The sequence below is a fragment of the Microtus oregoni genome, unplaced genomic scaffold, assembly GCF_018167655.1.
Source record: "Microtus oregoni isolate MIOR12 unplaced genomic scaffold, Mior012 000047F_ref0000412, whole genome shotgun sequence".
Classification (NCBI taxonomy): Eukaryota; Metazoa; Chordata; class Mammalia; order Rodentia; family Cricetidae; genus Microtus; species Microtus oregoni.
Window position 1 is genome coordinate 5,727,802 of NW_024543221.1, and position 12,199 is coordinate 5,740,000.

Consider the following 12,199-nt stretch of genomic DNA (forward strand, 5'->3'; position numbering starts at 1 on the left):
GATATTTCTTCTCACTTCAGCCGTAAGCAATACAATAAAGTGGAGGGCCAGGCAACCGTGGACTGAAGAGTCGTAGGAAGGAAGAGGGCATGGGAACAGGCAGAGGTGTGTTATAGAGACACATTCAATCGCTCCCCAGCACACTAATCTGAATTTCATTTTAGGCTTGTGTCGGTGTGATACTAGTGGGCCCAACAGGTGGAGGGAAGACGACCGCCAGGAGGATTTTAGAAAAAGCATTAATAATCCTTCCTGTGGCAGCTAATTTATCACTTAAAGAAAGGCAATCTGATTCAAAGGTAAACCTTCTAAATAAAACATTTTCCATCTCTGCATAGCTTATACTTCGGTACACATATCTATTCTTTCTACATTTGTATATTAAGTACTTGTTAGATTTGTTACTAGAAGTTTTGTACTGAGAAACCATTGCAGTGAGAACATTGACATTTGGATAGCACACTGGTGATGAGGAGTGTAAAGCAGCATGATTGATTTGTATAGTTTGTATTCAGCTACTTAACTGAAGTCCCAATTCATTCCTGAGTATTAAGTCAATCATCTTCAAATAAAATTAATTATACCCCATTTCCAATATTTAAGTAATTTTTCTTTTGTTATTAAATTGATTACCCATCCAAGAGTATGTCAACTATAGTTTTTATTATTGATTTAACCTGAATATGCATTTAGTTTTTCAATATGATATTACATTTATCTCTAATAATTTACTTTTTCTAGAAACTTTTTTCTAGAAATTTTTTAGCATATTTGTAAGTTTCTGTTCCCCAAAACGTTGGATTTTTGATGATTGGAATGTATATAATGATTGTTAGGGAACTGGAGAGACGGTTCAGCAGTTTAGGGCTGACTATTCTTTCAAAGGGCCAGTGCACAGTTTTCAGCACCCACATGGCAGCTCACAGCTGTCTGTAACTCCTATTCCAGACAATCTGTTACCCTCTCCCAAGGTCTCTGTACAGACACAGCCATGTACACAGTATAGACATACACGCAGACAAAGCTCCCATGCACATAAAATTTAATTAAATTTGAAAACTAAAATGATCGTTAGTCTTTATTTTGTCTGGTTGATGTAATATGCTGTGTTTTGATAGATTTATTACTATTAAATAAATATTAGATGTCTGTGAATTCTCAGGAAGTCCCTTATGTTTGTTTTCAGAAGGTTGCTTGGTTGGTTGGCTGGTTGGTTTCTTTGAGATAGAATTTCTCTGTATAGTCCAAACTATCCTGGAACTAACTCTGTAGACCAGGCTGGTCTTGAACTCAGAGATCCACCTGCCTCTGCCTCCTGTGTGCTGTAATTAAAGGTGTGCACTACTACCACCCAGTTCACATTCTAATGCAATATAAAATAAAATGCTCCCCTAAACCATGTGAACTTTAATTATTTAAAGATTTTATTTTATTGTTGATAGTATACTCCACATCTTAGAAAGTCAGCACCACAGTTATATGCATATTTTTCTGTTAATATGAAATCTTCTCTTCAGAGCCATTCGAGTTGTAGTTTCTAACTCATTTTTAATCATTTTTAATAAACTCATCTTCTAAACAGATCTCACTGAGTTCTTAAGCAATAATTGCCATCAAAGAGCAGTGAATTATTGTACACTAAGACCAAGTGGGAGTCACTTCAGAAATACAAGATAGTCCAACATTAAACCAGTTTAGTACAGGAGATAATAGAACAAGAGGAAGAAGCCGCGTGGTCACGTCAAGTCACAGAAAAGGAATGTGGTGGCTTTTTACTTCCCTTTGTAATTAGAAGAAAAGAATTCAGAAAACCAGAAATAGACAGGAAACTCCTCAACCCGATAGGGGAGTTTATGGAATAGCCACAGTTCCCTCACACCTGTGTGGTGACGGCTGGAAGCCTTTCCTCCAGCCAGGAGTGAGATAGACCATTTCCACCCCTATTGCTAACATTGCACCAGAAGTCTCAGTCCAGTGGTTTGACGTGGACAAGTCCTGTAAAGACGACTTAACAGGCAGCTCATCAAGAAGTAAAACACAAAATTTGCTGGCAGAAAGGCTCAGACAGTAAAGTTGTTTACCACCAAGCCTAATGACCCAGTTCAGTCCCCAGGACCCACAAGATGAAAGGAGAGAAGTCAGACTTGCACAGCTGTTCTCTGATCTTGTATGTGTGTGTGCACACATACACACACACTATAAGTATAGTTAAAAAGTTAAACAAATACAGGATAGGGTTGTTAGATTGGTGTTTGTGAATGTTTTAAAGGGGTAGGATTAAATTGGGATATACAGTTTCAGGTGAAATGTAAACATAGAAGCTGTGATTTAAAGCCAGGTGGTGGTGGTTCAGGGCTTTAAGCCCAGCACTTGGGAGGCAGAGTCAGGCCGATCTCTGAGTATGAGGCCAGCCTGGTCTACAGATGAGTTCCAGGACAACTAGGGATACACAGAGGAAAAAAAATCTGTCTTGAAAAATCAAAAACAAAATGAAGTTGTGTATGTCCTATCTATTACTGAAAGTGAATTGCTGTCTCAAGTAACAATATAGACCCGTGAATATTCACATATTCTGGGTCTCTGTTCTTTGGGGTGTATATGTTATATCGCCTTAAATTTATCCTTCCATGAATATACAGTATTTTTTCCTCTTTAATGAACTTATTACACAAAGTATATTGTTATAGTGGCTAAGTATTCTTTTGGTTACCATATATGAAATATTTACCCTCTTTTCACTTCTGAAATAATTATTTGAAGACAAGTTTGCTTTATTTTTAAATGACTTGAATTCTTATCTTTAGTGTTAAAATGAGCCTTTTGCATGCAGTATATGTTTAGAGCATATCTTAGCCTTTTATCCACTATACTGTTCTTTTCCTTTTAAGTAGTAAATTTAATCCATTTACATTTAATTCAATGGCTCAGCACTTGTGTTGTTGTTTTCTGCTGTCTCCTATGTCTTATACCTTTTTGTTCCTCAGTCTACTACTTTTTACCTAGTTTTGATTTTTCCTAGTGTATCATTTCAATCTCCTTTTCATCTTCTTTTCTGTATTTTTTTCAGTTTTTCCTCAGTGATTATATTAGACTTATATTGATATCTACTGTAAGCTACATCATGTCCCCTAAAATTTATGTGTTTAATCCCTGACTTACAATGCCTCCGACTCCAACTGTATTTAGAGAGAAGTTCTTTACAGAGTTGACGGTAGAACGTGGCTCTGAGGGAAGAGGCCCTAACCAGATACAATTGGTGTCCAGCCTCTAGAATTATGAAGAAAATCAGTTTAAGGCTCCTAGGCTGAAGCCCTAGTAAATTAGTATACCATACTAAGTACCAATTAATGTGGATTGAGTGTGTCTTAGCTTCAATAGCATGGTTAGTTCTGGTCCTACCCTCTGAGCTACACCCTGCTGTGTACAGGCATCTTGTAAGTGATTCTCACAGCTCCTCTGCGTGTACAGCTGGGGTTTTTACTGTCTTATTTCCCAGAGATTCCCATCACTTTCCTATCTGTACCCATAATCTCTGGCCTTGACTTATGTGAGCTGTGTTTCCCAACAACATGTCTTTCCTGTTAAAATCTGAGTGAGATGAGACAGAGGACAATTCTCTAGGTGGAGCCCAAGCAAGTTAAAACTTTGTGTATAAGATCCAAGTAGACTAAGAGAACACTCTGCTCCCTGTCTTGCTATCCTCCACCCTGGCTTCCAACAAACCACATCCCAATCCAAGTATATTTTCTGCAATGGAGTACAGTGAGGGCCTTTTCTTGAAGGAGCTACTTGTACTGTTTAGATTGTTTTAATGGTTTTTATAGTATGCCTTACTTAAACAAGACATGTCCATTTTTACTGTTTCTTGTTCATTACTACCTTTGTAGAAACTTGTTTGATGTAAAAGATTTTGCCTAAAACCTGTTGGCAACAAAAGTAAGTAATTGTGCTACTATAGCTAATTTTTCTTAAGACAATGCTGAATTTCTCACCTCCTGCCCCCAGCTTGTAGGAAAAAAAGGAAAAGTTGATGTTTGTGTTTTGAATCCAAAATGTATCACCCTTAGTGAACTATATGGACAGTTGAACATTAATACCATGGAATGGAGTGATGGGTTATTGTCAGCAGCAGTTCGAAATTTTGTGCACATTAGCACTGCAGAATACTCCAAGAACGACAGTGATCTTAGACTAATGTCAAGAATTACAGATTTATCTAATGTAAGTTTGGTGTGGAATTTAGTATTTTGCCTTGAGTGATACAGACAGTTGCACAGTTCAAGCTATTTTATTAAAACATCATTAGCTACCTATTAATATAAAAGGAGAAAGTATTATGAAAAGTTATATTATTAAAGTAGGCAGTACACTGTTAAGTATTTTGATGCTTTTTGTTTTGTTTTGGGTTTGGTGGGTTTTTTTTTTTTTTTTGGATTTTTGAGACAGTGTTACTCTTGAGTTTCCAGATGGTCAGTAAACCATAGAATGAAGGTGGAGAGAACTGTGTTGAAAGGAGTACAAAGGGAAGTAAACCTCAATAGAGAACAACCTGGTGGTTTAAGTATCACTAGTGAACCTTAAAAATTGAAGTAATGATAGTTTGGTTTTAAAAAATTAATAAACTATTTGATTCAAAATTTGTTAAATGGTAAATATAAGTGGCAAATAATGAAAAGTTTTGTTCTTGTAACTAATAAGTAAGATTATTGGTAATTTTCAGTAGGTAAGTTATATTAGCAAAAGGTGATATTTGAAACCAAAGAGATTAGCAAAGATAGAAAATAATAGTCTGCATTTGCTAGCTCATAAAGTAATATACAAATACAATTTAGGACAATTTTGAGAATACAACCAGACCTCAGTCTTCTTGAACTTCATCTCTGCAAATTTACCCCAAAATAGATCCAAACTATTTGGAAATGAAATGGTATCTGTGAGGAGTGTATACAGACTTTTCCTTGTTTTCTCAGCTATCTAACATATAGACTTTAACCTGTGTTAGATTGAGTAATCCAGACACAAAGATGTGTGTAGGTTGTGTGTAAAAGCTATACCATTTTACAGAGGGTACCTAAGCACTCATAGTTTTGTATTTTCTGGGGCTTCCTAGAAACAGTCTTCCCTATAGATACCAAGGAATAACAGAACATGTTGAGATTTCTACTTAAACATTTCTTTAATTTCAAAATCAACTCCTAGTCACTTAAAGAGATAGTTTTATTAAGCTGATGCCATTATTTTATATTGGTAAAAAGATGCTTTCTATATAAAAAAAAATTGAGTTATCTGTTTACCATATGAACTACTTATATTGTCTCAAGTTCATGAAATACATTTAGAAATATATTCTCTATGGAGTCATTCTTTCAGTTTTATTATAAAGGTATGCTAAATTTTATCAAATGTCTTTTTGTATCTATTGAGATGCTTATACATGTCTGTTTTGCTTTTTGATAACATGTATGAGTTTGTATATATGTATAACATGATTATGCATTTGATTTGTATGTGTTAAGCCATATTGCATCCTTGGGATATATTCCACTTGATCATAGCTAAATCCTTTATGTATAATATTCTGTTTGAGTTGCTCATATTTTGACTAAGAATTTTGCATTTGTTTTTATGAAGGTCTTTGGCCCCTTGCTTTTTGTTTCATAGTGTTCTTTTCAGTTTGGTCTCATGGAATGAGTCAGAAGAATTCCTTTCTCTTAGATCTTTTTAGCATACGTAAGGAGAATTAGTATTCAATCTTCTCTTCAGTAGTGAAGCTATTTGGTCCTGGACTTTTGTTTGAGGAGGAAACTTTTTGTTATTGATTCAGTCTCAATGACCTTTATTGGTCTTTCAGAGGTTTTTCTTTCTCCTTGGTTCAGTCTTGGTGAGGTGTATGTGTCTGGGATTTTGTCCATTTATTTTGTTTTTAGATATATTGGCATTTCATTTTAAATTTTTATTAATCCTTAATATTTCTGTGGTATCTGTTATAATGTCTCAGTTCTCGTCTCTAATTTCATGTAAATCTTCTCCTTAATCCAGCTGGTTTGTTGCTTTTAATTATGTCTTATGTGGGGCAAAACTACGATTAAATTCAGGGTCCTGTGCATAGTCAACAAGATTTCTACTACCAAGACCCACATCTACACTGTTCCCCTTTTCTGATACAGGATCTCCCTAATTTTCCAGGCTGGCCTCAAACTTGCTTGTGTAACCAGGCAGCCTCAAGCTTTTAATCCTTCTCTCCTAGCGTCCTAAGTAGCCAGGCTGACATGTAACTAGAGGTTTTTCTCCCATCTACTAGTCCCCAATTAACCACTCTGAGGCTTGATATTAATTATAAGCTATTTTGCCTATTAGCTCAGGCTTATTATTAACTAGCTCTTACAACTTAAATCAAACCATTTCTATTAGTCTATATTTTACCATGAGACTTGTAACTTGTTACCTCACATCTTGCTTCTCCAGAAGCTGCTAGCATCCTGACTCTGCCTTCTTTCTCCCTCTGGCTTTCCTTGGATTTCTGGCCTGGCTCTATTCTGCCTGGCTATTGACCAAATCAGCTTCTTTATTAATCAATGCTAATAAAACATATTCACAGCATGCAAAAGAGCATCCCACATCAATGACAGACCTCTGCTCAGTCATTCTGTTGCTCTTAGAGTTGCACTAGGCATAGTGTTGTACACTGTTAATCCCAATACCTGGGAAGGCAAAGATGGGCAGGTCTCTATGAATTCAGGTAGCATTATCTAGAAACACATGAAGTTATAAGCAGGAGAAATTCTATCTTAAAAAGAAAAAAACTGTTAAGTTCCATATATGCATACACTTTGCAAGGGTTTTGTTGTTACAGATATTGCATTGTGATCATAAACACGATGATTTATTTTTGCAATTTGGGACTTGATCTATAAGCGATCTCCTCAGAAAGGTGTTCTTCATGCCAATAGGAAATGTGAATTCCTGTAGCTGTTGAGTAGGCTGCTTTGTACCTCATGTAGTAGGTCCAGTTGGTGAAGTTCATCTGTGCTGTTTCTTTTCTGATTCTGTACCTGGATGATCTGACATTGGTGAAAGTAGAATGTTAAAGTCCCTTGCTACTAGAATCATTCAGCCTTATGTCTATTAGTATTTGTTCTGTCTATCTGATCCTCTGACACTGGGTTTTCATATGTTTACAGTTACTTACTAAATTCACCCCCTCTTTGCTTTGTATTTACCATGAGTTTTACAAAAACATTTAAATTATAAAAGCCTATATTAAAATTATAGTGACTTGACATTGATGATTAAGACATGCTAGTACAATGCTACATCCTGATTATTCATTGTATAATTTAGATTTTCCAAGTTGGTGTCTCCACGGCAGCAGATATCGATAACAATGTTTTCATGAAGGAAGTAGAAAAAGATGTTCAAACTTCAGAAACTTATAGTAAGTGTTGTTATTAAATTTAGTATGTTGTTGATATAGAAAAGAAATTTTGAGCCATTGTGAACTGCATATGATCTTATATTTCTGACTAGTAATGTTCTTATTGCACAATTTACTTCTTTCTCATGTTCTTGCCTAAAATTTCTAATCTCACAACAACAGTTTTGCAATGTGTATGTATCTTATTATGAGCTTAAGTAGCCTTTCAGTTTAAAAATAATTAGGACTAAAGGGTATTGATGTAGAAGTAATGATATGAGAAGCACAGTGGCACCTCCTGTCCCTAAACAGCAACGCCATCTGTGCATTACTGCTAAGTCACACAGTCCCATCAGATCCATCACCAATGCCCAGAGTGGGTGTAAATATAGCTCCTGCTCCATGGGAGCTGCCACTCAACTGGAAGAGCCTCAGCCTCCTTTTCCTACCCCAGATAGCCTCAAGGCAACTCATCTACCTCAGTATGTTTGAGGTCCACACTCTAGAAGGGACGTTTCCTGCTTCATCTACTTTCCTAGAGTTTGGGATAACATTCCTCAGAGGTATTAGGATAATGGATAGGATAGATATTTCAAGCAGAGCTTCTCAGCAGTAGCTATTTGGTTTCTACCTCTGCTCTCTGGGTCATCAAGGATGCTGAATGTCTTCAGGGTGCTTAACTGTTTTCTGTCTGTGTGATCACGTCCCTTATCCTGGTCTTCAGGGTGCTTAGCTGTTTTCTCTCTGTGTAATCACCTCCCTTATCCTGGCTGAGAGACTTTCTAAAATCATTGAGCCATAGCATATGGCACTGTCTTCTGAATGTGTGCATCTTCTTCCCCAAGGTTTGTACACTAAAACCCTAACCCTCAAGCTAATGATTTTGAAAGGTCTTGAGGGCTGTGCCCTTGTGTGGGGGATTAGTGTCCTATACAAGATGCACTCTGCCCTTACTGATAGAATTAGTGTCCTTGTAAAAGAGACTCAAAAAAAAAAAAGTCTTTCTGTCATGTGACTGTAGATGGAGCTGCGGGCCACTTCCCACCACTCAGCTCCCGGCCACCAGCTAGCTTTACCCAAAATAATTACACGAAAACTGTATTCTTTTAAACACTGCTTGGCCCATTATCTCTATCCTCTTACTGACTAGCTCTCATATCTTTATTAACCCATTTCTAATAATCTGTGTAGCACCACGAGGTGGTGGCTTACCAGGAAGATTCTTAACCTGCCTCCATCCCGGAGAGAAGAGCTATGGTGTCTGCCTCACTTCACTTCTTCCCAGCATTCTCTTCTGTCTACTCCACCTATCTAAGCTGCTGTCCTATCAAAGGCCAAGCAGTTTCTTATTAATTAACGAATGAAAGCAACAGATAGACAGATGACCCACCTACATCATGTGACCACACAGCAAGAGGAAGTTTCCTTTCTTCGAACCAGGAAACTGTCTCTTATCAGATGATCTGCCAGCACCTACATCTCAGCTCTCCAAGTTCAGAGCTGTGATGGACTTATGGATACCGTTTACACACTGTGTAAACACTGTGACACCAGTCACAGGCTATGTGTTCCAGCAGCTCAGAGAGAAGAGGATGGTGTGGGAAAGGGGTGTTACAGCAGAGAGAGTAAGATGAGACTGCAGAGAGACTATGACAGGGTGGGAAAGAGGGTGACTGGGTTCTGAATGAGATAGAATTTAAGTTTTCTACTTGATTCTTTGATTTTTTTTCCTTTGAAAAGGAACAGCATACCTAAAAACTACTCCTGAACAGAAGATGCAAATTCACAAATCATATTATTATGAAAATATATGGAACCATTTGTTTTTCTCCTATCCAAATTTTAAGGATTAATTGTGCATTTAAACAGTCTAAGAACAGCTAGAAAATGCTTAAAGCAATTTCAAATATATAATGTATTTGTTGATTTGAATGAATACTGGAAAGTTAAAAATAGCCTCTTTTATAAAGCATTAATCCCATTTGTGAAAGTCAAGCACATCCAGCACACACTCCAGTGTAACCTAGGCACTCCTTCTAGTGTTTCCTGGGGCAATGCTTTTATCTTAGAAAATACTTTCTGGAGGCCACGGGTGGGAATGGGGGCATAGCTCAGTAGATAAAGTCCTTGCCACACAGGCATGGGGCTGGAGTTCAGATCCCCAGAACCCAAGCAGAAACAGGTATGCATGCATCTGTCATCCCAATATCTAGGAGGCAGAGGTAGGGGACCTGCAGGGCAATGTGGCTAGCTGGGCCAGCCAGAATTACCAAGTGAGAGACCATGGTTCCATGAACAAAAGGGGACTGAGGAAGACATCTGACAACAACCTGGGCCCTCTCCACACATGTGCGCCTACATGCATACATACCCTCACACATGGATGCCCATGCATATGCGAATATGCATACACACCTGCACACGTGTATCACACACACACACACACACACACAAAGGAAACTGTTTTCTAATAAAATAGCAAGTTTTCAAGATCGTAACGAAAGAACTCTGAGATTAACCTGAGCTGCGTTAAAATGTTTTTCTTTCCAGATTTCGATTGGCAGTGGATTGTTTTAGATGGTCCAGTCGACACCTTATGGATAGAAAATCTAAACACTGTCCTTGATGAAACTAGAACATTGTGCCTGGCCAACAGCGAAAGGATGGCCCTGACTAACAAAATCAGAGTGATTTTTGAAGTGGACTCTATCTTTAATGCCACGCCTTCCATTATCACCCGGTGTGCAGTGGTGTACATGGTACGTTCTCAGGGCCCAGCCCCTGACAGTCACGTGGTGTCTAGGATAGCGACTCATCTGCTAGTCATGTTTCACTTCTAGTCCCGGCTGAGTGACCCCAGTAGCTCAGAAACTTTATTTTCCCCCAAAGTCTCATAATCCGCAAGTAATACTGTCATTAACACTACATTGGGAAGTTAGAACATCTGTATCTCAGACAGACAGGTTAGGCCATTGATATGAATCATTTTGACAGCAAAGGAAAGATTGCCCTGAAGCCATTTTTACTGCATGACGCTCAGAACTTGGGAAAACATTACTAAGACAGTAGTGTGAAGATAGAACACACCTCCCAAAATCATGCCCCTCTGACGAGCTGTAGCTGACTCTCTTCTGTAATCTGCCTAACTTGGGGTGCAAGTTAGAATGAGGGCTGGCCTGCCTAGGCTGACCGGCTCCTTGCAGATTGTACATCCCCAGCACACCACCCGTCTCAGATTCCCATTGCTCGTTTTCTTTTCAGACCATGGTAAAAACCCCAAGATCATTCCAGAGAATTGTGAGTCCTTTAACTGTTTTTCACCGCTGCTGCTGCTGTTTTCGCTTTAAATAATGCTGATTTAACCACGGAGTGGGGGATGGTGAAATAAAAAAATTTAAAAAAAAATAAAGAATGCTGTATTTTTGTTTACATGCGATTTTCCTTTTTTTACTCCTAGGACCCTGTTGATCTGGGATGGAAGCCTTATATTAAGTCGTGGCTTTTGAAAACCTCAAAAACCATAAGTCAGCGAGGAATGGAGTGTCTTGGATTAATGATTAAAAAGAGTGTTACAGAAGGGCTGGAGTTTCTGAAAAGGCACAGGAAGTTTATGCCATACCCCATACAGGATGTGTCGGTCATCATGACGCTCTGCAGAATTCTCGATGCTTTGTTTGAGTTCATGCACATAAAGAGGGGAGGGGCAAAAAGTGAGTTTCCCCAGTCACACTGCGGCACTGTGTCTCCACTCTTCAGAGGGAGCTTATCACTGCCTCCTGGCTTTTTATGACAGAAAAGTGAAGGCAGGAAGAGCATAGACTGTTTGCGTTAACAGCCAGCGTGTACATAGAAAACTCTTAACGTGCATATCCCCAGGGTGAACCGGTAACATACGTGTTCATACAGGTTCATAAACATGAGAAAGAGCCTTTGGAGATCTTGATTACTCCAGAATGTTCTGTTATGTTTTAAGGATTCTTCCAGGTAGGAAGTGTCTAAATGTACACTGTGATCACGCAGAGGCAAAGCAAGAAGGGACGTGCGCACGTTTCTTCCTTCCTGCTGCCATTTTCTGTTGGGTGATTTCTGCTGACTTAGCTTTTGACTCGTTATGCCTTTTTCAGTGCTATTTGTTCTGAGGCTGTTGTGGTCATTACTCACATTTCTGTTTGACTAGACTATAGGTTTCATGGCTCTGCTGAAATCTGACATTTTTTAAAGAATATAATACCCGATGCACCTCTCTTTGTGAAGGGTCAGATTCTACCATGACTTAAGAACACTTGACATTGGGGACACACTTAATATACCTTAGCTACTGCTGTGGTTTTATCGTGCCTGCCCCGAAAGGCTCCTCTGTTTTCCAAGTTAGCTGGAAAAGGTTAGTCACTAGGTACCAGAACTTGGAGAATCTTGTTCCTGGCTCCTTCTTCTCTTGCTTTCTCTCCTTCCTGTTAACAATGAGGTGAACAACCGCCTTCTCCACACATTCATCTGTGTCACCAAGGCCCAGAATCAGCTCAGCCAACTACTGTGGACTAAAATGTCTAAAACTGTAAGCCAAAGATGAATCTTTCCTTGTGAATATTATTCATGCCGGGCATTTTGTTATAGAGACAGGAACAGTGACTAAGAGAGAAAATTGGTTCCACGGCACAGGACCAAACTAGGCCATCTGAATATGGTGACAGTTGTGTGACTGGGGCAGACTGGGGCCACTGGCTGTGGACCAGGATTTATCCCTACTGTGGGGCCAGGATTTATCCCTACTGTGGGACCAGGATT

General features: G+C 38.6%; 1 protein-coding gene across 1 annotated transcript in view; it reads left to right on the top strand.

Annotated features, from left to right (window-relative positions):
- Positions 1 to 12,199, top strand: part of Dnah14 (dynein axonemal heavy chain 14) — a 257,032-nt gene that overhangs the window by 114,536 nt on the left and 130,297 nt on the right. Inside the window, exons 36-40 of the mRNA XM_041635247.1 lie at positions 165 to 299; positions 4,006 to 4,221; positions 7,342 to 7,435; positions 9,965 to 10,173; positions 10,872 to 11,124. Of these exons, the coding sequence (XP_041491181.1) occupies positions 165 to 299; positions 4,006 to 4,221; positions 7,342 to 7,435; positions 9,965 to 10,173; positions 10,872 to 11,124 (907 nt within the window). The remainder of the gene's footprint in view (positions 1 to 164; positions 300 to 4,005; positions 4,222 to 7,341; positions 7,436 to 9,964; positions 10,174 to 10,871; positions 11,125 to 12,199) is intronic.